Source organism: Rhinatrema bivittatum, chromosome 5, assembly GCF_901001135.1.
Source record: "Rhinatrema bivittatum chromosome 5, aRhiBiv1.1, whole genome shotgun sequence".
Lineage (NCBI taxonomy): Eukaryota > Metazoa > Chordata > Amphibia > Gymnophiona > Rhinatrematidae > Rhinatrema > Rhinatrema bivittatum.
In genome coordinates, this window is record NC_042619.1 from 229,830,199 (window position 1) to 229,856,538 (window position 26,340).

At 46.1% G+C, this 26,340-nt stretch overlaps 1 protein-coding gene across 1 annotated transcript in view; it reads left to right on the forward strand.

Moving 5' to 3' along the window:
- Window positions 1–26,340, forward strand: part of LOC115092515 (lysine-specific demethylase 6A-like) — a 716,945-nt gene that overhangs the window by 434,216 nt on the left and 256,389 nt on the right. Inside the window, 1 exon segment of the mRNA XM_029603412.1 lies at window positions 26,111–26,330. Within this exon segment, the coding sequence (XP_029459272.1) occupies window positions 26,111–26,330 (220 nt within the window).

Sequence of the window (26,340 nt, forward strand, 5' to 3'; positions counted from 1 at the left end):
CCAGAGGCACATCAAATAAAACAAATCTGATTGGTTTCCTTGATTGGGAACTAGAGAATTAGATCATGGATGTGCCCTGGATGTGATTTGGATTTCAGCAAAGCTGATTCAGACCTGCATAAGAGGTTGTTAAACTGAGCAGTATGGGAATAGGTGAGCTGGAAAAAACTGAGTAATAGACAGTAGAGGGTAGCAGTAAATGGCATTCACTATGAGGAGAAAAAGTGATTAGTGAAATGCATTAGGGCTCAGTCTTGGGGCCGGTTCTGTTCAGTATGTTTGTGAGCAATATTGGGGAAGGGATAAGATGTGTTTGCTTTTGTGCAGATGATTCGAGATCTGGAATAAGTGAGCACCCCTAAGGGATTAGACAGAATGAGAAGTGCGCTAAGAAAGCGTGAGCCATGGTCTAATGCACAAAAGTGTAGTTATGTATTTTAGGTGCAGAAATCTGAGGGAGCGGAACATGATGAGAGGGTGAGAAATTGATGTGCACTAACCAGGAGAGAAAACCATGGTTTGATCATCTCAAGGTAGCAAAACTATGATAAGGCACTGGCTAGAAGCAGAGCAGTGCTGGGATGCAACGGGAGAAGTATAATTAGCATAAAATAGATATCTCTGCAGGTTCTTGGAGAGACTGCAGCTAGAATACTGTGTTCCATTCTGGAGACACTAACTCCAAGAGGGTATAGATAGGATAGAGGCAATCCAGAGAGTGGGAACCAAAATGATGCAGGGTCTGCACCAGACGCCATATGGGGATAACATTTAAGGATCTCTGCACTGAGAGGATATGTTTCCAGGAGGGAAAGGTTAGGATGGCCATTGTAGTTGGTGATTCAATCTTTAGGAAGGTAGATAGCTGGGTGGCTGGTGGTCGTGAGGATCGTTTGGTTACTTGCCTGCTTGGTGCAAAAGTGATAGACCTCTTGCGTCACATGGATAGGATTTTAGAAAGTGCTGGGAGGAGCCGGCTGTCTTGGGCACATGTGGGTACCAGTGACATAGGAAAGTGCAGGAGGGAGGTTCTGTATGCCAAATTAAGATTTTAGGGTAGAAAGTTGAAATCCAGAACCTCTAGAGTAATCCCAGAAATGCTCCCCTTCCATGTGCAGGACCACAGAGACAGACAGAGCTCCAGAGTCTCAATGCATGAATGAGACAAAGGTGCAGGGAAGAGGGTTTTAGGTTTGTTAGGAACTAGGTATCATTTTGGGTAAGCGGAAGTCTTTTCCAGAAGGATGGGCTCCACCTTAATCAGAGTGAAAGCAGGCTGCTGGCACTAACCTTTAAAAGGAGATAGCACAGCTTTTAAACTAAATGATGGGATAAAGCAGTCAGCCGCTCAGAAGCACATGCTTCAGAATGATGTATTTTTAGAGAATACTAAGAGAACAGGGAAATTAGGGTATCCCAGTAGAGAGGTTGCACTAAATGCTAAAATGGACAAGGTGCCCTTAAGTAAAGAGCAGACAGCAGAAAAAGTCCTAATTTCGGAGTGTGTAGAAGAAGGACTCAGGACCAATGGGTATAATGTACTCCTGATAACAGTTGGAGACGGAGTCAGATTTCAGTCTGATGTCACCACCAGTACATTTACCCCTGCAGGAAGCTCTGCTCTTCAGTATTTCTCCATAGCAGTTCAGGACTCTATCCAAACTCTAACAAAGTTTAACTATCATCTATATACCATCCAAGTTCAGCATTCACCCTGTCAATGTATTTCCCTTCTGTCACACGTTACATGTAAACCGATATGATGTTTTGATGAATACCTGTATAAAAAAACTTTAAATAAGAAGAAACCTTATCTCAAACAGATGAGCCCTGCTCGCCTGCGGTGATACCTACGGGTCCCTCCCCCAGTCGATAATTTCTGAGGTGATTTCCGAGATCCCTCAGAGGTAGACCTCGGTCCGGCAGCCGGTCCCCGGCATGGACTTAGCCCCCGGCAACGGGAAAGGCTAAGAGGCAGCATGTGCAACACCGAGCGCGGCAGTCAAGGTACTTTTCCCTCTTCTCCCCGCAGCTGGAGACCACCTGGAATGAAACCCTGGAAACGCCGTTACAAGGTAAGGTAGAAAACTTTCTAAAAGTCTCTGAGGCTCGGAAAACCGCACAGATCATCAGCCGGCACCTGTGCTATCGGGTTGATCAGCCCCATCCGGGCTAGACCGCGATCCGATACGAGGGTCCTCCCACGTGGAGACCCTTCGAGGTGGTCGCCATATTGCTCGCGGGGTCGCAGACACCATTTCCCATCGATTGCCGTCCTGTCCGCCTAACCGAGCCGTGCGCACAGAGACGAGACAGGTGCACAACCTACTTGTGCGCGCATAGGTGCCATGCGCACAGCCGCACACTCAAAGGTGCTGTGCGCATAAGTTAAATCTGTGCGCACAGCGGCGCACGCATCTTGTGAGCGCGCATCTTGGTCTACGTGCACATCTTCGGCGCACCCGGAGCGCATAACTAAGCCTCCCGGCACGCGCATTATACGGGGCTTTCTGCTACCCTACGCGCACAAACCATGGCACCACCGGCCAAGAAGGTCAAAGCACAAGCCCTCTGCCTAGCCTGCCACATAAGAGGCCATGGCCCTGCCTGGCCTGCCACATAAGAGGCCATGGCCCTGCCTGGCCTGCCACGAAGAGGCCATGGCCTTGTGCCGACAGTGGTGAGGAGTCTCTGGAGAACCAGGTCAAGGCCCTCCCCAGCCAGTACAGGAATCCGGATCCACCGATAGTACACCGGACCTCTCCATCCCCAGCGCGAGCCTCCCTCAAATGGGGCTCCCCGGGGACGCAGTGGCTTTCAGTCTAGACCCAGGATCCTTTTCCTGGGTAGAATTCTTTAAAGGTCTCCACACCTTCGTCCACATGCAACCAGCACCACCGATGACACAACCACAGCCTCCCCCAGCGTACCCTAACCTCCCAGGGCCCTCTAGGCCCCCCAGAGACGTGCCTCTACCGGCCAAAAGCCTCTCCATAGGGGACACGGACATCTTGGACGAGGATCAAGAATCCCTGGAGGAAGGGGAAATCCCTCCAGGAACGGAACCTTACCGAACCATGAGGCGTTTTTTTCTCCAAAGACTAGCTTTCAGACCTCGTGGCTCACAGCTTGAAAAGAGCTTGCCATTCCGGGCTCTGGTGCCACAGGGGAACCAAAGACGAACCCTCTCCTAGAGGGACTCCGTCAGGCCTCACGCCATTTCCCTCTGCTGCAAGCCGTACAACAGCTGATCAACCTGGAATGGGATGCCCCAGAGGCCAGTTTCAAAGGCGGATGGGCCCTAGAAGTCCTCTATCCACTGGAACCCTCAGCCAAAGATCTCCTGGCGTTCCTCAAAGTGGAAAGTCACAAAGCGCACTACCATCCCAGTTGAGGGAGGAGCGGAACTCAAGGATGCCCAGGACAGACTTCTGGAATCCATCCTTAAACAGTCATTCAACTTATCAGCTATGTCACTACAGATTGCTGCCTGCTGTGCCGTGGTAACACGTGCCTGCTTATCCATGACCAGGAACGCCGCCACGCCTGTCAAAATACTAGAACCAGTGGTATCCTTCCTTACGGATGCGACCTCTGACCTGGTACGCACCTCAGCCAGGGGCGTCTCATCCGTAGTGGCAGTCAGAAGGCAACTCTGGCTCCGAAGTTGGTCAGTCGACACGACTTCCAAGACAAAACTCACGAGAATGCCCTTTAAAGGTGCCCTCCTGTTTGAAAGCGAACTGGAGAAGTTAGCCGACAAATGTGAATCCCCAGTACCTCGTCTACCAGAGGACAAGAACAAAAGAAGCCAATGCCCCTCCCCCCGATTACCTAGGGGCAGAGGATCACAGTGCTTCAAACCCTACTAGAGTACATATCAAGCCCCTCGCCCCGCAGGCGAGGGCCAGTCCTTTCAGAACAAACACAACAAGAGGGGAACCGGCTCTGGCACAGGCCCCAGCTGCACCCCACAATGAGAATCAGCCGACCCATTCACAGGAAGAAACCATAGGGGGCAGGCTTGCCCTTTTCTACCAAAGATGGGTCGAGATAACAGCGGACAAGTGGGTCCTAACCATCATTCGAGAGGGATACTATCTGGACTTCCACAACATCCCTCCGGACAAGTTTGTGAAATCTCCTTGCCACGCACCCTCCAAGAGGTCGGCAGTGGAAACCACACTGGCCAAATTGCCCACCCTAAAGTCCATAATGCCGGTGCCCACGCAACAACAAAATACTGGGCACTATTCCATCTATTTTATCGTCCCCAAGAAAGAGGGAACGTTCTGGCCCATCCTGGACCTCAAGTCGGTCAACCATTACCCGAGGGTACCACACTTCCGCATGAAAACCCTGCGCTCATTCATAAGGGCGATATAGCTGGGAGAATTCCTTACATCCTTGGACTTGTCAGAAGCATACCTGCACATCCCGGTCCATCACGAGCATCAGTGCTTCCTGCGCATCGTGATCCTGAACCACCACTACCAGTTCTGAGCGCTACCCTTTGGGCTCACCACAGCCCCTCGGACGTTCACCAAAATTATGGTGGTAGTAGCGGTGACACTGAGGAAAGAAGGAATCCTCGTACACCCATATCTGGACGATTGGCTGATCAGGGCAAAGTTTCTCCAGAGGAAAGTCATCAGGCGACCACCAGAGTCAAGGCTCTAGTGGAGAACCTCGGGTGGGTTGTCAACACAAACAAGAGCTGCCTACAGCCATCCCAATCTCTAGAATATCTGGGAGTCCGCTTCCACACCAGACAAGACAGGGTCATTCCCCCTATGAGGAGAAGAAAACTGACGAACCAATGCAAAACCTGCTAACAAGTCTTTGCCCCAAAGTATGGGACTACCTCCAAGTCCTTGGCCTCTTGACATCAACCCTAGAAGTGGTCCCATGGGCAAGAGTGCATGTGCGACCGCTACAGTGCTCCCTACTGTCACGGTGGAACCCGATGTTCCAGGACTACTCCGTTCGCCTGCAGCTCCCGAAGGAGGTGCGGAACCAGCTCCAATGGTGGCTACAAGAAGACCATCTGAGCAAGGGAGTAAGGCTATCCCCACCAACCTGGATCTTGCTCACCACGGATGAGAGCCTACGAGGGTGGGGAGCCCACTGCCTGGAACTGACAGCCCAGGGGCAATGGGACAAGGAAGAGTAGAGATGGAACATCAACTGACTGGAAGTCCGGGCGGTCAGACTAGGCTGCATACGGTTCAGTCACAGACTCCGGGGCAAATCTGTCAGAGTCATGTCAGTCAACGCCACGACAGTCTACCTCAACCGCCATGGAGGAACCAGAAGCCAACAGGTGTCCCTGGAAATAGGTTTAAGGTTTATTGTTGTTTATATACCGTTGTATCAGCGTAGCCTTCACAGCGGTTTACAATTCCATAAATATACAATCAGAATTACAATCAGTGATTTAAAATGAAAATAAAACAACAAAAACTTAAAAGAAAAACAGCTAAAAACTATTAATTAAACTATAAAATATATATACATGAATATTGAGCCATTAAATACTAAAAACAAAGCTTTATGTTTCCAGAATTAATTGATGGTTTCGAGTAAGGCCACTGATAGATGTTAAATTTAACTGACTGTCTGTTTCTCAGTTCCAATGTAGGCTGTGTTAAACAGCCATGATTTTAATTCTGCCTTAAATGTGCTTTTTTCTTGTTGCGTTCTTAAATGACCTGGGAGTGTATTCCATAATTTTGCACCTGCAATTGACAATGCTCTCTCTCTAACGTGACTAAGATGCGCTGACCTGATTGATGGTATTGACAGGAGTCCTTTATTAGCTGATCTTAAGTCTCTCTGTGGAATGTTTAATTGCAATTCTGTGTTGAGCCATTCAGTCCTTTCTCCGTAGATTGTTATGTATTATGCATGCAGCTTTAAAGAATATTCTTGAACTGATTGGAAGCCAATGTAAAGCACTCAATACTGGAGTAATGTGATCGAACTTCTTTTTTCCTGTTAAAATTCGAGCGGCTGTATTCTGAAATACTTGTAGAGGTCTGATGGTCGATTGAGGGAGGCCGAGTAAAGGGTGTTTACAGTAGTCCAGATTTGCAATAAAAGGGCTTGAAGGACGGATCTAAAATCAGATGGTTCTAATAATGGTTTTAATCTTCTCAACACTAACAATTTAAAATAACCGTCCCTTAATTTGGTCGAAATATGTTTTTTCATATTTAATTCAGAGTCAATTATTACTCCGAGATCTCTGGAAAATAGAGAAGGAGTTAAATTGATATTTTCAAATTTAAATACAGGAATGTTCGATTGTAGGGATTTTCTTTCTAGAAGTATTATTTCTGTTTTCTCCATATTCAATATTAGTTTCATTTGTGATAGTGGTTGTTTTATAGCCTTTAAATAGATAGTTATTAATTCATAAGTAAAATCAAAATCATTCTCTATGGGTACTAAAAACTGAATATCATCTGCATATACATAATATTTCAATCCTAATCCTGTAAGAAGATGACAAATTGGCACCAGATAAATTTGAAAAGAGTTGCGGAAAGAGTTGATCCCTGAGGAACACGTGTTTGAAGTGGAATTTTTGCGGATAGAGAATTTTTTATTTTTACTTGGAAAGATCGGTTATTAAGAAATTATGTAAACCATTTTAAAACAATATCTGAGATTCCAATATCTGAGATTCCAATAGGTCCCCTAATGGTGTGGGCGGAAGCAAACCTACAAGGGATCTCAGCCGCCCACATTGCGGGAAAAGACAACGTCACTGCGGACTACCTCAGCAGAGAAAGTCTAGACCCAGGGGAATGGAAGCTGTTGACCACAGCCTTCCAGTTGATAGTAAACTGCTGGGGAACCCCAGCCATGGATCTCCTGGCAACCCGGTCCAATGCCCAAGTTCCCAACTTCTTCAGTTGCAGACGAGAACCACAATCCCAAGGGATCGATGCCCTCGTCCAGACCTGGCCACAGGAAAACCTGCTATACGCCTTCCTCCCCCCCCCCCCTCCCCCCGTGGCCACTACTGGGCGGGATCATCCGCAAGATAGAAAACCACAGAGGGCTAATACTTCTAGTGTCCCCAGACTGACCACGAAGGCCGCGGTACGCAAACATGCGAAGACTCGTGATGGTGAGCCCTTTCCCTCTACCCCCACACGGGGATCTGCACCAGCATGGCCCAATCCTCCACGAAGACCCAACTCTATTCTCTCTTACGGTCTGGCCATTGATAGGACATGCGTGAAGAAGAGCGGATACTCGAGGGCGATGATTGAAACCTTGCTCCGAGCACACAAGTTCTCCACATCACTGACCTACATACGAATATGGAGAATATTTGAAGCTTGGTGCAAAGACCGCGACATCCTTCCGTGGCAAGTCAAAATTCCCACGATCCTGGAATTTCTTTGTTTTAGTGGAAAGCAAGCTGTAGAACCAGGAGTCATAATATGAAACACAAAGCGGATTGACTCAGGAACAATGTTAGAAAATATTTTTTTCAGAGAAAGTGTTGTGGCTGCTTGGAATGCCCTCCTGAAATAGTAGAAGCTAAATGGGCTTCAAAATGTTCTAACTTCAAAAAGTGAAGGAATAGTGGACACTAAAGCCTTGAATATTGAAAAGAGGAAACCTGCACAAAGTGCTAGCTTTAACCCTAATAGCAATTATATAACTATAGTGGGCTTCCAAGAAGGTGTTAGAATAATCTGCAGGGGGAGGTGTTACAACCCAAACAGCAGTAGTGACAGGACTGCATCGGAATTCTTAGAATGGAACAATAGTTACAACTCTAATCAGCAATGGTATAGCTGCATCAGTCTTCCAAGAAGGCATTGAGTTAACCTGCATGTAGTAACCTTGGTTAAAACACAAAATTCAATGAACATGGGGAAGCAGAATGTTTTTGGTAGCATTGTGCATTATTGGTCATAAGATATGGAAGGGGGGACCTGGTTATGGATCTTGTAAGAATCATAGAGAAGGATGATGACGTCTGACATGGCCTACCAGTTTAGAGGTGGAGGCCAGTACTTTAAAAGATTCTGGTTAGGTCAGTTTAAGATTTAATATACTGCCTTTCTAACCAATTCTGGGCATGCTTGGGATTGATTATGGAATACAGTGGTAGGAAAGAGGCTGAAAGTTCAAGTGAAAGACATGAGGGGGTGGGAAGCTGGTGATAGGTTTAGTGTGTGAATTTCTCTGTGTGAATTTGTATGCTTCTCTACTCAAAGTAAAAGAATCACAGTTGGGCAGACTGGATGGGCAGATTTGGTCTGTCTGCCATCAGTTAGTATGACTGGAGGATAGTCAGTGCAATGCCAATTTTTAAAAAGGGGCTACAAGGGTGATTAGGAAACTACAGATTACAGAGACTAACATTGGTGCTGGGAAAAATGGTAGAAGCTATTAAGAACAACATTATTGAGGAAATGGATAAGCACCACTTAATGGGGAAGCGCCAGCATGGATTTAGCAAAGGGTGCCTTGCTAATCTATTAGAATTTCTTGACAGTGTAAATAACATGATTGTGGATGAACTAGCTGAAATAGTGTATCTGGATTTTCAGAAAGCATTTGATAAAGTCTATCATGAGAACTCTGGAAATTAAAAAAATCATACAGTATCGTATTGTGGATTTAGTAACTGGTGAAAGGATAGGAAACAGTAGGACTCTTTGATCTGCTTTCCCAATGGAGAAGGCTGAATAGTGGAGTGCCCTAGGTGTCTGAACTGGGACTGATGTTTAACATATTTGTTAATGAACTGGAAAAAGGGAGTAATGAGAGATCAAATTTGTAGATAGCACATTTATTTAAAGTTCTTAAAAGATGAGCAGATTCTGAGGAATTACAGGACTTTGCAAGACTGGGTAACTGGGCCTCTAAATGGCAGGTGAAATTTAATGTAGGTAAGTGCCTAGGGAAAAATATCTGTATATTTGCAATGTTGGGTTCCATATTTATTTATTATTTATTATTTTATTTATTGGGTTTTATATACCGGGGTTCCTGTATGAGATACAGATCACCTCGGTTTACAGTGAACGGTAAACTTTGCTCATGAGCTGTACATAGAACATTGATCATGGGCTATACATAGAACAGTAGATAACAATGGAAACAAGAACAGTAGAAAACTATTGGGCATTACCACTCAGAAAAAGCATCTTGGAGTCGTAAATGCAGACATTAAGTTGAAAATCCTGAGCTGTGTCTGGAGGTGGCAAAAACTGGAATTTTTTGGAAAAGAATAGAGAGTAAAACTGAGAATATCATAATGCCTTTGTATTACTCTATGGTGCGACCACACCTTTGATGGCATTTAACTTTCAAAAGGGAAGCTATGGTAAAATGAGAAAATTGGTTAGGAAAAAACTGAAAGGAGCAGTTGCCAAAAATACCTTCCCTGTATGTACCCGGATCAGTCCAGACAGTGGGAGACAGAGAAAAACTCGAAGGGTATCTTATATCAGGACAGTGCTCTCCCTGTATCCCTTCAGTATTTCTCTGTCTCCAGCAGATGAAGATAGCAGAACCTGCAGTTCCCATTCTTTTTCCCAGTTTCTTGGTTTGAGGAAGTTCTTTTCTTCCTTCTTTCTATATTTATTTATTTTATTTATTTATGTCGTTTTGTATACCGACATTCATTTAGAAAAACATCACATCGGTTTCCATTTAACATAACTTAGCGACAGAGCTTTACAATTGTCAAAAATTAAAGAACAAGGAGATTGATAAACACAGATAGTATTTCTAAGGGATCAAGCAAATATCTGAAAATTTCAATCAGTCTTATAAAAAAAAATATATATATATATATATATGTTTGTTCATCAGGAGAATTGTCTCCTCGCTCTTACTTGGGCCTGGGGTGGGGGGTTCCCCTTGATTTCTTCAACCTAGGACCCTTTCCCGGTGACCTATTGCCTGGCTCCAGGGTGATACCAGTGGTCCAGTCCCTTCCCTGCTGGGACCCCTGAGAAGTTATATGCCTCGGGTCTATTACTAACAGAGAAGTCAAAATTCCCCTGTTCCTTTAAGCACAAAAAACAAAAAAGTTACAGACTTTATTCTGAGTACCTTGGACAAGAGCCGACAGTCTTCGGGGGAAGGAGCAGAGAGCAAGAGCATTTTTGCTCCCTTTCCCGCTCGCAGCCAGGCATAGAAGGGTTTTGCCATTTTCAGCAGCAGTTCCCCCCCCCCCCCCCCCCCCCGAGTCCTGCTGTCGCTCCTTGTGACCTTGGGCAAGTCACTTTACCCTCCATTGCCTCAGGTACAAAAACTTAGATTGTAAGCCCTCTGGGGATAGAAAAATACCTACAGTACCTGAATGTAAACTGGTGTGATATCTCAATTGAGATCGAATGTCGGTATATATAAATAATAAATAAAATAATAAATAAATAACCCATTCTTACGATGCCACGATCTCCATTTTGTGTGGCATGCGGGGGGAGCCTGCCTCGTGTCCCATGAAGGGGGCTTGCGCTAATTGTTTGCCCGGCGGGGAGGGGCCCTCTTCGGCGCCGGAGAAATCTGCTACCCACGTTCGAGCCAGCAAGTGCACTGCTAGGCCGGCCCCGTCCCTGCAAACTGTGGGAACGGCGGCCATTTTGTCTGCAGATCTCACAGCTAATTCCTTGCCGGACGGGGGAAGGGATTCGATTTTCCATCAATCTCCCCTGGATTTAAGCCCTGTGGATCTTTCAGATGTGGTCCCTGACCCCCAACACGATGCCCCCCTCCCCCCAATGCCAGGGAAAACCCCTAAGCATTTTTCTATGGATTTTGTCCTTTTATTACACAAGGCTTACATCGCTAGTTTACTGCAGCAGGAGGAACCCCCCACAGGCTCTCCACCTGCAAAGATGCTAGGGTATCTACAGAACAGGGACCCAAACTCCCTGATTCTCAGGGGACGAATTGGGTTTGGACCATACCAGGGGTACCAGACCCTCCAGATCCTGCTACTCTGCCACCTCAGCTTCTGGACTCCAATCCAGATGCAGATTCTCTAAATCAGAATCCACCAGTCGAAGGGGACAACCCATGGGTTTTACGCTTGTTCCAGCAGGAGGAGCTGGACCCACTCATACCTTTTGTTTTAGCCGAGCTGGGCATAGATGCCCCTCCGGAGGAAACCGCAAGTACCCCAGTTTCCAGTAATGTAGACCCTGTCCTGGCTGGACTGAGAGCCCCCCCATGTACCTTCCCATTTCATCCTATGCTAATGCAGTTATTACTCTGAGAATGGGAAGCTCCTGAATCTGGCTTACAGGTGGGCAGAGCAATGGACAAGCTCTATCCCCTCCCAGACCAATGTCTTGAGATGCTCAAGGTCCCTAACGTGAACGCTTCTGTTGCCGCTGTCACAAAAAGAACACCATACTGGTGGTGGGAGCGATGGCTTTGAAGGATCTTCAGGATTGTAAATTGGAAGTGCATCTCAAAAGAATTTTTGAAGTTTTGGCGCTCAGGCGACAGTCTGTAGCAATCTCGTGCAGCAGGCAATTCTTAGGTGGGTTCAACAACTACTCAGCACCCAGGACCTCCCGTCTGCAGATGCGGAACAGGCAGAACGTCTGGAAGCTGCAATTGCGTATGGTGCGGATGTCTTCTATGATCTCCTCAGGGTGCTGGCTAGATCCATGGTATCGGCGGTCTCGGCCAGGCATCTCCTCTGGCTGCGAAATTGGGCAGCAAACACCTCTTCCAAATCGCAATTGGGCACTCTTCCTTTCAAGGGTAAGTTTCTCTTTGGGGAGGGACCATGAACAGCTTATCAAGTCTCTAGGGGACAACAAGGTTCATAAGCTTCCTGAGGACCGCCCTAAACCTTCCAGACCCTTTATTCCTTCGTACTCTCGTTTCAGGGGTAGTGCAGATTCAACAGGTCGCGGGGGGCTCCACAAAGAAACCCCTCCACAAGATCTCAATTGTGAGAGGCAAGATGGCGGCGTAGCAGGAGGCAGGGAGCGTTCGAGCTGCAATTTTGAATTTGTTTTCCTGAAAAAACTATTATGCCTGCAAAACGTAAAGGTAAAGTGAGGATTTACCCCACCGAATCCTTACCACCGTTGACGCAGCTCGAAATTGATCGCTTTCTGTCCGCTCCAGAAGTGCGGGGAACTGAGGAGCCCGTTGAGAACCCTGTGGAAGAGAACGGGGAGTTCTCTTGGAGGAAGCTTCCCTGAAGCCCTGACCAGCGCCAACCCCCAGCCCAGCGCGACCCCGAGGTTGAACCATCTCTGACGCCCGCTGATGACGCGGAAGCAGCGACGGAGCAGGAGGGGGAGACTCCCTCGGAGCAAGTTCGCGCTGAAGGCTCTCTGAACGCTGCAGGGCACCGGAGGAGTGGAGAGAGAAAAGGTACCTGCAGAAATTCAAATCCAGAAGACATCGGAGGCTGGAGGTGAGTCTACGGTTATTCCAGCTAAACCGCAGACCATTCCTTGGAGAACATTTGGGAGGTAATGGTGGGGCTTGGGGCTTCCATGAATTAGACTGGAAAGAAAAATGGACTCAATTGCCTGTAATTCTCAGCAGAGAATTGAGGAATTACAAGAACAAATGACTCAAAATTCTAACAAATCGGCGTGGCAGAAATAAAAATTAAAGTGATACAGGACTTTAATGGGACACTTGCTTAGAGATCATATATCCTGTTAAGAAGATTGGGAAGCAATAGAAAACAGTGCAAAATATTTAAATATAAGGCTCCTAAATTTTCCCCAAAGTAGTGGGAGAAATCCCTTTTATAACATTAAAAAGATTCCTCTCTGAAGCTCTCTCGTTTTCTTCTGAAAATTTCCATCAATAATTCTTGTTATTTTTTAAATAAGAGAGCTTCAGTAGGAGGAACAATCAAGTGAATATTTCCAGTCAATTTACCAGCTTCTTGGAAAATTCAAATATGGATGTTATAGAGAGGGGTACCTCTTGGCATCCTTTATTTATAAACAAGATATAAATTCCATTATGAAAGTATTTTTAGGAAATTTCCTGTGAATTATTACGACCAGCCGGTAAAGTTATTTCCTGATGTGGCCCAGGCCACTCAATTAAGGAGAAGAGAATTCCTCACTTTACGACAGAAAGTTATAGATTTAGGTTTTTCATATACACTGCGCTACCCGTGTAAGTGTATACTGAAAAGAGGCAATGAGGTTTTTGTGTTTTTTCAGTTTGATCAGTTAAAGAAATTTGTGGAGGCCAGACAGCCTACCACTTCCTCGCCAATATCACCAATGAGTAAAGGGTTAAATTTAAATGCTGGAGAGAAACTACGTTAATGCCCTATATGTTGAAAAGAAGTTTTCTAAGTATCTCTTTTTAGTTCACTTGCCTCTCTCCTTAAGTTACTTTATTATAATGGCTTAAACTATACTATTGTAACAATATGATGGTGATGGATAGATTTTGGGAAGAAAGTAATATATTATCTAAATTGCAATGTAATGTGCATCATAACGTTACAATATGATTTATTCTTTTTGTAAATGAAAAGATGATAAATAAAGAATTTAAATTAAAAAAAAAAAAAAGATCTCAATTGTGGTCTCATTTCTTTCGTGGATGCCGACCATTCTGAGAAGGAAACCTCCAAGGATCCACCCCAAAGTCTTCCCAATGAGATGCGGCCAGCCCATTCCTCCGTTACCAACCTGGGAGGTCGACTCTCCCCTTTTTCACGAGGAATGGGTCAAAATTACTTCGAATTGGTGTGGGTCCTCAAGGTAATAGGCTTTAGCGTTTGCTCGGTCTCTTCCAGATTGCTACCTGATCTCTCCATGCGGACCTCTGCGGAAGCAGCATGTGGTGCGCCAAACTCTGGACAGTCTGCAACAACTCAGAGCCATCGTGTCTGTCCCTCCCGAGGAGCAAGGGTTAGGCCAGTATTCCATTTACTTCAATGTCCCCAAAAGGACGGCTCTTTCAACCGATTCTGGACCTCAGGAGAGTCGTCAAAGCGCTCAAGATTCCCCATTTTCGGATGGAGACCCTGCGATCAGTCACAGGGACTGTTCAATCCGGCAAATTCCTAGCTTCTTTGGTTTTGAAGGAGGCATATCTCCATATCCCAATCTGCCCGGAACATCAGAGGTACCTACGCTTCAACATCCTAGGGCATCATTACCAGTTTTGGGTGCTTCTGTTTGGACTAGCCACCCCCCCCCCCCCCCGCACATTTACTAAGGTAATGGTGGTGGTGGTGGCGGCCAGCAGTCAACAAGGTTTTGTCGCTCCTCAGCTCCTCGGTGGATAGTCAATTTCTCCAGGAGCAGCCTCAAGCCGTCTCAAGTCCTGGAATTCTTAGGAGCACACGTTTCACACACACGTGGTGAAGATCTTCCTCCCCGAGAGCCGGGTGCTCATGCTCATAGTTCAAGTTCGACATCTATTATCTCTCTCCTTGCCCACAGCCCGGGACTTACCTACAGGTCCTGGGTTCTATGGCTTCAAACTATAGATTTGGTTCCTGGGCCTTCGCAAAATATGCGTCCTTTACAGAAAGCCCGGTCTCGAAGGAGTTTCGGACGACTTTACCACACTCGGATTTTGCCATCTCCAGCCTTCAGTGGTGGCTGTCGCTCGACAACTAGAAACCCTCATTGGATCATTGTGACGTCGGACGCCAGCCTCACCGGCTGGGGAACGGTTTTGCCAGTCTGTCTACCCAGTTCAATCTCAATGGCACATCAATCGCCTGGAAGCCCGAGCTGTTCACCTGGTGCTGAAGACATTCCTGCCTTGATCCATCACCAAGCGGTTCGGGTTCTCTCCGACAATGCCACCACAGTAGCCTACATCAATCACCAGGGTGGAACCAAAAGTAGCCTGGTAGCCCTGGAAGCAAGCAAGTTGTTCTCCTGGGTGGAACGTTATCTGACTCAGTTGGCAGCCTACCACATTGCGGGAAAGGAGAATGTTCAAGCCGATTTCTTGAGTTGCCAACACCTAGACCCCGGAGAGTGGGAATTGTCCGAAGAGGTGATGGCTCTTCTCGTTCGCAAGTGGGGGACTCTGTGACCTAATGGCCACTCTGCGGAATGCCAAAGCTCCCAGATTCTTCAGTCACAGAAGAGAGCACGGCTCGGAAGGGGTGGATGCTCTGGTGCTACCCTGGCCTTGCGACATACTCCTCTACGTGTTCCCACCCAGGCCTCTGGTGGGGAAAGTACTCAGAAGTATAGAAATTCACAGGGGCCGGTCATTCTCGTGGCACCAGAATGGCCCGAAGACCATGGTTGGCGGACCTGGTAAACCTCCGGACGATCCTCTTCGCCTTGGTCACCTCCCAAACCTCCTTCGGCAAAATCCAGTATTTTAGAATCAGGCGGATCGCTTTTGTCTAGCGGCCTAGCTTTTGAGCGGCGGAGACTGAGTAAAAAAAAAAAAAAGGTTATAGGGAGGAGGTTATTCCACACTGTTGCGCACACATAAAGACCTCTACCTCTCTCGCTTACATACGGGTTTGGAGAGTGTTTTGAAACTATGTGTGCGGATTCTGGCATCGTGGCGCACAAGGCCCCGGTTTCCCATCTCCTATCTTTTCTACAGCATGGCCTCTCCAAAGGTTTGTCTTTCAGTTCTCTCCGGGTACAAGTCTCGGCTCTTGGTTCTCTTTTAGGGCAGGTTGATGGATCATAGCTGCGTCCCCCAACACAATGTTTTGCCAAGCAGCTTCATTGAGAGGGACATTGTTAAATGGACATTCTGTAAGGGTCACAGTCAAAATGAAGGGCAGTGTTTCAGATACATTTTCTATAAGCTTTGGTTTTGTATATTTTTTCCCTTACACTTTTTTGTATGAATCAAACATTTTGTGTAGGTATTTTTCATAGCCACCCTTTTGTTGGAAAAGTTCATAAGCTATTATTAAAGTGGACTTGGGAGATCACGTGATGTGGTGAGCGGAGGAAGACGTGAGCAGGAGGGCTCCGGGTGCCACAATCTGCAAAGTGTATTTCGCGAATAACTTACCAGCCAAAACTCTTCCTAGGCACTACAGTCGGTATTAAGATACATGTCCATCACTACGTTATATGCAGAAGTCCTCTCCCGGGATGCCAATTAAAGCTGGGAAGAAAGAAAAGCCTAAACCGGCGGACCCAAGATGGCGCAGACGACGGGGCCTGTTAGTCCTCGGACTTGTCTCCCGCGGCATCGGAACAGATCAAATCCCTGCTCATGGAAGCCTTGGATTTAAAGCTGGCTGCCATATCCACTCAAATCTCAGAGGTACGGTCGGACCTAGCTGAAATTAACCCGAGATTTGAGCGGGTGGAAGGGCGGGTTAGCCTTTTGGAGAATGACAACCTGGCTCTAACTTCCAAAATACAAGCACTTGAAAAACAAGTAGCAGCTCACACATCCAAACTAGATGATCTGGAAAACAGAGCAAGGAGATCTAATATCTGCCTCCTGGGTCTGCCAGAAACGTTACTGGAAAGGAATCTGGGCTCCTTTTTAGAATCCTGGTTACCGGATGCCCTGCACATCCCGGAGATAGCACCGACTTTTCGCATTGAAAGAGCGCACAGGCTGGGTCAGAGAAAGGAAGGGGATCGCCGACCGTGCCTAGTCATAGCGAAAATCCTAAACTTCACTCACAAACAAGCTATATTACAAGCGTACTGGAAGAATCCGGATCTCAGTTATGAGGCTGGTAGAGTCAGAATATTTCAAGATTATTCTGCCCTCGTCTCTGGTCAGCGAAGAGAGTTTTCACCGATTTGCTCCAAACTTTTTGACAAGCAGGTCAAGTTCTCCTTGCAATTCCCGGCACGACTAAAAATATGGCACGACAATCAAACCATCTTTTGTGATACACTGGCAGACGCACAAGCTTTCTACGTTGCGCACATGAACTGAATGCGTGCAGGCAGAGAGGCCATTTTGTGTGCTGGTAGTGAAAGCACATGTTTGGAAACATGGCGTCTACAGAGTAGCCGGGCTCGTGGAGTGCGGGACTTGGTAATGTACAACGTTTCGATTTTACATGATTTGTTTCACAGAATGTCAGAGTTGGGGTTTTGTTCTTTTTTCTATTTTTGGACTGCTCTGAGCCCCGGCTCCAGACAGAGGTCGGGAGCACTAAGGTGACTACATAAAATGAAAAGCGCGCATAGCCTGACAACGGTTGGAATCTCAGCTTCTGCCGGGAGGGACGACCGAGTGTTTGGAAGTTGCCCTGCAGTTTGTATGGGGCTTATTGCATAGATAACATCGCGGGTATGACACAGGCGCTGGGGGCCATGTAAACCGGAGATGTCCCTCTGGCTGGACGCACATGGGCCAAAACTGATTCTGTGGACCCAGCTGTTGGTACGGATCGTTCAGGTCTATAACGCTGAGCACTTGTGAGTGCGGATGACGATGCGGTCCCTGGACAAGATCGGCAAACTTTGTCTGACTATTTGAAAATGCCTGCTGAGCCTGAAGGGGTTCAGATTTATTTTGGGATATGGTACTTTTGGGTTCATCCTGAGCTAGTCCAGCTGATTCTGCAGGAGAAAGAGTGCCGGATACAATAACTGAGCTGTACTTGGCAGAGCTTAGTACTATGATTGTGGCACCCGACCACATATATCGTGATCTCTAACCCCCCTGTTGGGGATTATAAGTTCTTAAAGTTGTGTGACTGTTTGTGGGTAAATGTCCTGGTGGGGAAAGGGGGGGAGGGTAAAGGGGGGGCAGGAGGGGAGGGGGGCAGGAGGGAGGGGTGGGTGGTAAAGGAATGTGTGTCCTAAAGGTTGTCTGAAAAGGAAGCTACAGATAGGTTGGGAGTTACTGTTTTTGCAAGCTTGGCTTACATTTTACTTACAGGTCCCTGGGACTGGGTTCTCATGTTTTCTCAATGATCGCACCTTCTCTGGTCCTAGGGGAGCTCAGAGTACCGCTCACCGGGTCAGGGCATCCAAATATACTGTCATGAGAGGGTCCAAGCAGGGTAAGATCTCTAATATTTCTTATCATGGGAGATCGCATTAGAATTGTCTCATGGAATGTGAATGGTCTAGGCTCCCTGATTAAGAGGTACAAGATCCTGCAACAACTTAAGAAAATTCATCCCACCATAGCCTGTCTCCAGGAGACCCATCTTACAGCCCCTGAAAGTCAAAGGTTACAGCGCAACTGGGTGGGATCTTGTTGGTTTACGCCAGCACAAGGGAAGAAGGGGGGGAGTAGCTATTTTAGTTCACCAGAATGCCACTTTAAACATTATAATACTATCTCTGACCCCGATGGGCGAATGGTCTTGATCACAGGAAACTTACAGGGCTCAGATATCACCCTTTGTTGCTTATATGCTCCTAATGCTTACTCTCATTCCTTTTACACTTATATCTTGTCACAATTAGTGGAAACACACTAAAGGTTATGTCATAGTAACGGGTGACTTTAATTATGTGGCAGACCCCACTCTTGATAAAACTCCTGAGGGTCATCTTACCCACGCTCACGAGAGTAAGGGGGTCCCCTTTTTATGCGCCGAGTTTGCCCTGCTAGACACATGGCGCACACTGCATCCCACAGAGCGTGATTATACACATGTATCCAGAGCACACCTCACCCTCTTGCGTATCGATTATATTTTGGTTCCCAGGGATGGCTTTCATGCTCTTACTGCGGCGGTTATAGGCCCACAAACGGTATCGGACCATGCCATGATATGGATTGATTTGCGGTTCCATAACAGAGAACCGGACGAGAAGTTCTGGCGTTTTCCCAGTTTTCTTAGAAATGATGAGGATTTTAAGAAATTCCTTTCTCAGAAGTGGGATGATTTTCGCACCTTTAACAGTCAGCATTTGGACGACCCCCAATTATACTTGGAAACAGCTAAGGCTGTGTTGAGGGGCGAAGTCATCTCCTTTGTAGCAACTCATCAGAAAAAATTAAATTCTAAGATTTTGCAATTGGAAACTAAACTGGGCATCCTGAAAAGGGCCCTACTACCCCGGCCCTCCCAGGAAACACGCAAGGCCTACTTTGGAGTTTTAAGTGAATTAAATGGCCTGTTGCACCAAAGAGCGCAGAAAGCCTTCCAAGTAGCAGAAAGGGATTTCTTTAGATTTGGCAATAAAGCCTGCAAACAACTGGCTAATTTAGTGCGTACTCATAGGGGGAAAACGTTCATTCCCGCTATGAAAACTAGCGCTGGGCATTTAGTGACGTCCAGGAGGGAAATCTGTGCAGTTTTTCAAAAGTTCTACGAATCACTATACACGGATGATACGCGGGGAGACGCGAGCGAAGAGGAGGATTTTTTTTAAAGGGCTTAATCTCCCGTCGCTCTCGACTTCACAGCGGGAATTTCTTAATCGTCCCCTCTTGGCTTTAGAAGTCCTGAGCGCCATTTCTACCAGTAAACCGGGGAAAGCCCCAGGGCCGGATGGCTTTTAGTTTGATTTTTATAAACTATTGCAATATCGTATTAGTGACCCGTTGACCCAATTTTACAACACAGGCGTTCTTACCAAACGCCTCCCGAAGCATTTTAATACCGCGCATATTACGGTTTTACCGAAACCAGGGAAGGACCCGATGCTGCCAAGTTCCTACAGACCTATATCTCTCTTAAACTGTGACCTTAAATTGTTAGCCAAAATTTTAGCAGAAAGATTAAGCCACTTGCTCCCGCAGCTGATCTCCGAATACCAGGTGGGATTTGTTAAGAATAGACCTGCCTGCGGGCATATTATACGGTTACTGTCAGCTATGTCTGCCTCTCTTATTTTAAAAACACCGGCCTTGGCCATAGGTTTCGATTCAGAAAAGGCCTTTGATCGAGTGGCCTGGCCATACTTATTTTCCGTTCTCCAACGATATGGGATACAGGGGAACTTTCTGACATATCTTGCCTTACTGTACCAGGACCCCACCTCTTATATTGTGGCTAATGGGACCAAATCGGGAGCTGTTCCTATACAGCGGGGGGGGTCAGACAGGGGTGCCCTTTATCTCCGTTGCTGTATATCTTCGCCATCGATCCCTTATTACGGAAAATTGGTGCAGCACCGGAGATAGAGGGCTTTGGAGAGGGGTTGCGTCCATTTAAAATCGCCGCTTTTGCGGATGACATATTGATATTTCTTACTAACCCGCAGCAGTCCCTCCGCCCGTTACTAGATATTCAAACTAGGTATGGTAGTTTTGCTGGCCTAAAGATCAATCGTGACAAATCGGAGGCTTTAGATGTCGGTAATAGGGTGAGACCTAATTGGCAGGGCCCTTTCCCGTTGAAGTGGGTGGATCAGACGATGAAATACTTGGGCATTAAAATACCGGCAGTACTTTCAGAGTTTTACAAGGTAAATATTGAACCATTGTTGCAAACCTCCTCTCGCCTTCTTTGCAAATGGCAAGGTTTACCCTTATCATTGTCTGGTCGGATTCAGTTGATAAAAATGATGATATTACCCAAGTGGTTGTATATCTTTCAAATGGCCCCATTGTGGCTCAAAGCAAAGGATTATGCGAGGGTAAATCAGATATTCCGTAAATTTATATGGAATGGCAAGAAGGCCCGGGTAGCTCTCTCTACCCTGATGCAACCGATCTCCAAGGGGGGCCTCAGTTGCCCGAATATAAGACTATATAATTTAGCGTGCGCCTTACGTCATATCAGGGATTTCATTGCAGGGTCATCATATTATACGCCGTCTGTTTCCCTTAGGGCATGGTGGGGAGTGGGCTCTTTGAATTATCTACTTCAGGTCCCGAAGAAGGAGATACCACTGGATGTACAGGCACACCCTCTCCTTCAGACTTGCAGGAGGGCCTGGGCCTATATATGTACTAAAGGGGGATTATCTTCGAAGTTGACTGCTCTTCTCTCCATTTGTGATAATCCGCTGTTTCCACCCGCTGCTACTGCCTCAGTGTTTCATAGGTGGAAACGTAAGGGATTGATATGGGTCTATCAATGTTATATCAAGGGTTCCGAACACCTGAAAACCTTTGCAGAACTACAGGTTGAAGTTTATGCTGGCCAACAACTGATACGTATGCCTATATGCAGCTCAGTAGCTTCTTAAGGGCAAGGGGACGTGAGTTCGAGATGTCTCGCCCATTCTGGAACCTTTTGGAGTTGGTCTTTACTTCCCCCACGACTAGACCATGGATAGCGTCATATAGTAAAAGTCTTCATTCGTATATGAAATATGATGTCCATACACTGCCCTATCGAAGGTGGGAAGGATGGGAAGCTTTCACTCTCACAGAACAAGAGTTCCTTAATGGTTTTAAAACTTTGCCTAACTGGTCTATTTGTGTAGCTTTCCGAGAACTTCAATATAAATTCCTTAGACATTTCTATTTAGCCCAAGATACAGCGTACAGGATGGGGATCACTAAGTCTTCTCTTTGTCTTAAATGTAACTCCCAGGTGGGCATGTTTGAGCATAGTTTTTGGGACTGCCCTGTGTTACAGAAGTTCTGGGCGGACATAAGAGAGACGTGCGAAAAGCTGCTGGGAACCCCCTTGCCAGCAGGACCCATACTCTGGCTTTTTGGAGTGGTATCTGACGCACCTAAAAAGCTCGCTATGTCTTACTTACAATTTCTCCAGAAAGCAAGTCTAGCGGGTAAAAAGGTCATCTTATCTAAATGGACCTCAGAGTGTGCGCCGAACCATGAGGGTTGGTTTCGGAATTTGGTTCATATGTACACATTAGAATTTCAAAGTTGCCAAGGCAGTTCCTCCAAACGTAAGACGGAGATGGAGAAGTTATGGGCTCCGCTGCGCAGGTATCTAACCCAGGAGCCCACTGTAGCTTAGTAGAGTTTTAAGGACACACCCGGGGTGGGGGGGAGGGGGGAATATGTTTCTCTCGGTAGGGTTGGTTGGGGTGGGAGACTAAGGGATAAGACATATTTTGCTCTGAATGAAGCCATTATTTTCACTGTATGTATGATCTAACGAGTTTTTAGTTGTCTCTGCTTTTGATAGGTCATACCCTTCATTCACTGTTTACGTTGTTGGTTTTTTTGTGCAACACAAAATCAAAAGTGTACCCTCGCATGTTTGCCAGTTATGTTCTGGATGTTGCCATTATGGTATTGTTAAATTGTGAGCAATAATAAATATATATTACAAAAAAATAAAATAAAGTGGACTTGGGGAAATCCACTACTTATCCCTGTGATAAGTAACATGGAATTTCTTTACTTTTGAGATCCTGCCCAGGTACCTGTGACCTGGATTGGCCACTGTTGGAAATGGGATACTGTGATTGATGGATCTTTGATATGACCCAGTATGGAAAATCATTTGTTCCTGGTTATTTCATATCAAAAAACATATAGCAGAATTAGAAGAGGTACAGAAGAGGGCAGCAAAATGAGTATGGAACCTGCAGCCTTATGAAGGAGCAACTATATAGGTCAGAAGCTTGAAGAGGCGACAGAGAGAATGTGATAGAGATCTCTAAAATAAGATGTGGCTTGGAACAGGTAAATAGGGAATGGTTACTTATTTTTTCAGATAATACTAAGATTAGGGCATGCTCCATGAAACTGATAGCAAATTTAAAACAAGTATAAGTGGGTAATGTTTATCAACACACAAACTGTGGAATTTGTTGAATGAAAATGTTGTCAAGGTTAATTTCATAGTTACAAGATAGGTCAGAACAAGATTTGGAGGGCAGGCCCATTAATATTATAGTCAGATTTAGAGTTCACTACCTCTTACTTTGGGAAGAAAGCAACTCGGAATGGACTTCTCCATTAGGTTCTGCTGGGTACTTACAAGTATTTGAACAGGAATCAATATTAAAATGATCAAATTTCTAAAAGGACATTTTTTTTGGTAGCTAGCTAGCTAATTTTTGTTGTCTTTATGTAGGCTATTATACAAAAAAAATATTTTCAAATGTGTTAGCTTTTTATTGCTTTTGTAAATGTTTCAAAGTGTATGGTGTCCAAAGATTTCAGGATATGTTACCAGTAATAAAAGGACTTTTGTAGGTATAGTTGGATGCTTGCTGATATAATGAAAGGATGGATGGGAAAAGACCTATGTAATGGATGACCCCGCCCCTTCTTTTTATTCTTCTGTCTGTGTATGCCTGTATGTTAAGGGGAACTGCAAAAAAGAGTAGTTTAGATTTGCATGCCAACTTCATAGAGCATGTTTTATGACTGTGATCTGCATGCTTGTTATCCAAGCGCCAGGTGTGTCTGTGTATTATATAGTTGCTCTGTGGGTGTCATGGAATAGGGGTACATGTCTGTGTATCTGCACGCACAAGGTGTGGATCAGTAGGCTTGCTGGGGACACACTCCTTGCACACTCCAGTCCCTCGTTCCCTCTTTGGTGGGTTAGGTGGGAGTGTTAGTACTGGGGCCTGGTATAATGGGGTGTGTGAGTCGGGATTGGGTGGTGTGTGTCTGGGTTGGGGAAGTGTGGCAGGTGGAGATGTAGAAATGTGGCAGAGATAGTGGTGTAGAGTTGTATATTGTTGAAGGTATTGTAGGCATGTATGTATAGGTGGATGGGAAGAATAGGGGGGAGTGGGATAGTGGTTTGTGTATATGTTGGGAGGGGAAGGTTGTTGGAACATATGGATATGTGTGCACTGGCCCCCTTACACTCATCTATCCCCTACCCTCTCACCATCCCTCTCCTGTCCTCTTCCATCTTAGTTCTCCACTTCCTATCTCTACTTCATCTCTTCCCCATCCCTTTATCGCTTCTACTTGTTTTCTCCCCCTTCTGTGTGCAGGATTGGAGATGTTTGTTGGGAGGAGGAGGGGTGGGTATGGGGGATGGAATGTATAAGTCCACTCTTTCTCTCATGCACTCTCCTCTTCTGTCCACTTTCCAACCTTTCTCCCCTCACTGCTTCCCATATGTGTATGGGGAATGTTCAGGTGAAAGAGGGTGGGGCATGCATATGCACTTTTCCCCACAGTGTCTCTACTTTCCAACAGTGTATGTTGTGTGGGGGCAGTGATGGTGGCAGTAGTGGTATGGGGTAGAGAGTGTGGTTTGTGTGTCAGGGGATGGGGGATGGTTGTGTATGTGTTGGGGCAGGGGTGGTATACGTGGTATGCATATCTTTCCTCAGTACTTCCACTTATTCCCCCTTTCTCTTCTTTTGCTCTCTCTCCTCTAACTCACCCCCACCCCCTCATACATTACCCTTCCGACTCCACCTTATCTTCTTGTTGCTGGGGCCTCAGAAACCCCACCAATCTTTCCGCTACTAGTCCCCAACCCTTTCCTGTCCCGCTGCAGCTGTGATCCTACCAGTCCAGCATTGCTACCTCAACTCTGCGTGTGGCCTGCTTGTCTGCTCGTTTAGTGGTCTGTAGGCCACTCCCTGAGCTCTAGGTTGCATGGCCATGCTGACACATGTGCTGCAATGCTCACAGGGAGCCCTAGTAATCTTATAGTATTATGTTTTGCAAGGACAAACAAGATGACAGTCCTTGCACATCTAGAACTATAGTGTCAAGGTTTTCTAGAATTTTGACACTGTTTCACTGAGCATGCTTAATCATGCTAACATATGCATCTATAGAAGAGGCCCCTTCAGTCTTTCTTTTTCACTGGAGTCTCTGGTCATGGCTTGCCTCACTTCTCTTGATTTAGGCCTCTCTCGCCTTTTTTGGAAAAAGTTTATTTTGTTGCAGAGCCCTGCAGTATTGTATTCTTCTTACCTGCTAGATTTCCTTAGATAAGTTTTTCGAGTATTTTAATGTTTTTGTTGCCTCGGTACCAGGATGACATGCTATTTGCCTGGTGGGCATCAATCACCACTGCTGTCGAGCTTGATTTTGTTTCCATTACTTTTCAGTCAAACATTCTAGCAAGTTCCAGTGATAGCCCCAATGCACCAGGGTCATGTCTATCATTGATCCTCGTGATAGATATGTCCTGTTCCTGAGGGCATTGCAGAATGTCTGGGGTTGTTATGATTGCACAACCATGACCCTAAAAAGATGATGGACCTGTTTGGAACTGATAAAGAAGCACCTCAGTCACTGGAAGTCTGATCCACCAGCATCTATATCTGAGGCATTGACATCGAAGGACCTTGAAGCTGCACTGGTGGAGGAAGTGTCATCTGCATTGAGGAAGTTGTTGGTTCCCTCTGTGCTGAGAGTTGATAGACAACCCAGAGACAGGCCATCATCTGACTCTTCCCAATTAAAGACAGCGATGAGGCATTGCAGAGTTCTGATTCTGGGCATCAGGAGAAGCCAAAGAAGCATTGGCATCAGCCTCCATCTGTGTGAAGCCTAGAAACACACCTCCCCTTCATGGTGAGGAGATGTCATCCTCTCAAAAGTCCCAGGATTTGCAACATTTTCTGAAGTTCCTGGTGTCAGCCACCAATACATCTCTTAATACTGAGGAGGATATGACCACCCTACCTGCCTCCAAGTTGGTGTTGGCTTTGACTTTTTCCAAGGAGGAGTTGGAGAAGAAGATCCAGCAGGCCTTGGAAAAGGTGCTGCAGGGCCTCTGAGCATTGACATTGAGGTCACCGGGACCAGCACATCCATCCTAGAACAGCTACTCTATTCTCTTCAACTGCCCAGTGGTCAGGCACCAGCATTGATGCCGATTCCTGGAGGAGGTTTGGGATCAATGCACCGCCACTCTACTGTTGATCTTAAGCCCTGGGAATGGAAGTTTCCCTGGGGCATCTAGGTACCTTGGGGTCCAGGCCAAAGCAGCCAAGTACCCCCTCTGAGACCTTGGCTAAGGTTCAGTCATCGATGGAGTCCTCACCCCTGGCAGATCAAGGGGAATCTGACTTTGAGTAAGCATGAGAGTAAGCTATAGATCTGACGATGCTTTTGAAGGAGAGTCATTGACTAGTCACCCCTCTGAGTCAAGCGATGTGATGACGTATGCAATTAAGAATTTTTGGTTTTTTATTCTTAATTTTGGAATATTTTTCTAATTCTTTTATGATGATGTGTAGATCAGTGAAACTCCTAATTTAATGCATTTTTTATACAACAATGTACATGGGTGTGAAGACTTTTACAAGATATCTACTTAAGTGAACATTACATTTTTGTTAAATGTGAAAGTGAGTTTTTTGTTAATTATATGTTATATATTTTTCAGTGTTCTGTATCAGCAGCAGAATCAACCTATGGATGCCTTGCAGGCCTATATTTGTGCTGTTCAGTTGGACCATGGCCATGCTGCAGCCTGGATGGACCTAGGGACGCTCTATGAGTCCTGCAACCAGCCTCAGGATGCCATTAAATGCTACTTAAATGCAACTAGGAGCAAAAATTGTAGTAATACCTCTGCACTTGCAGCACGGATAAAGTATTTACAGGTAAAACTCA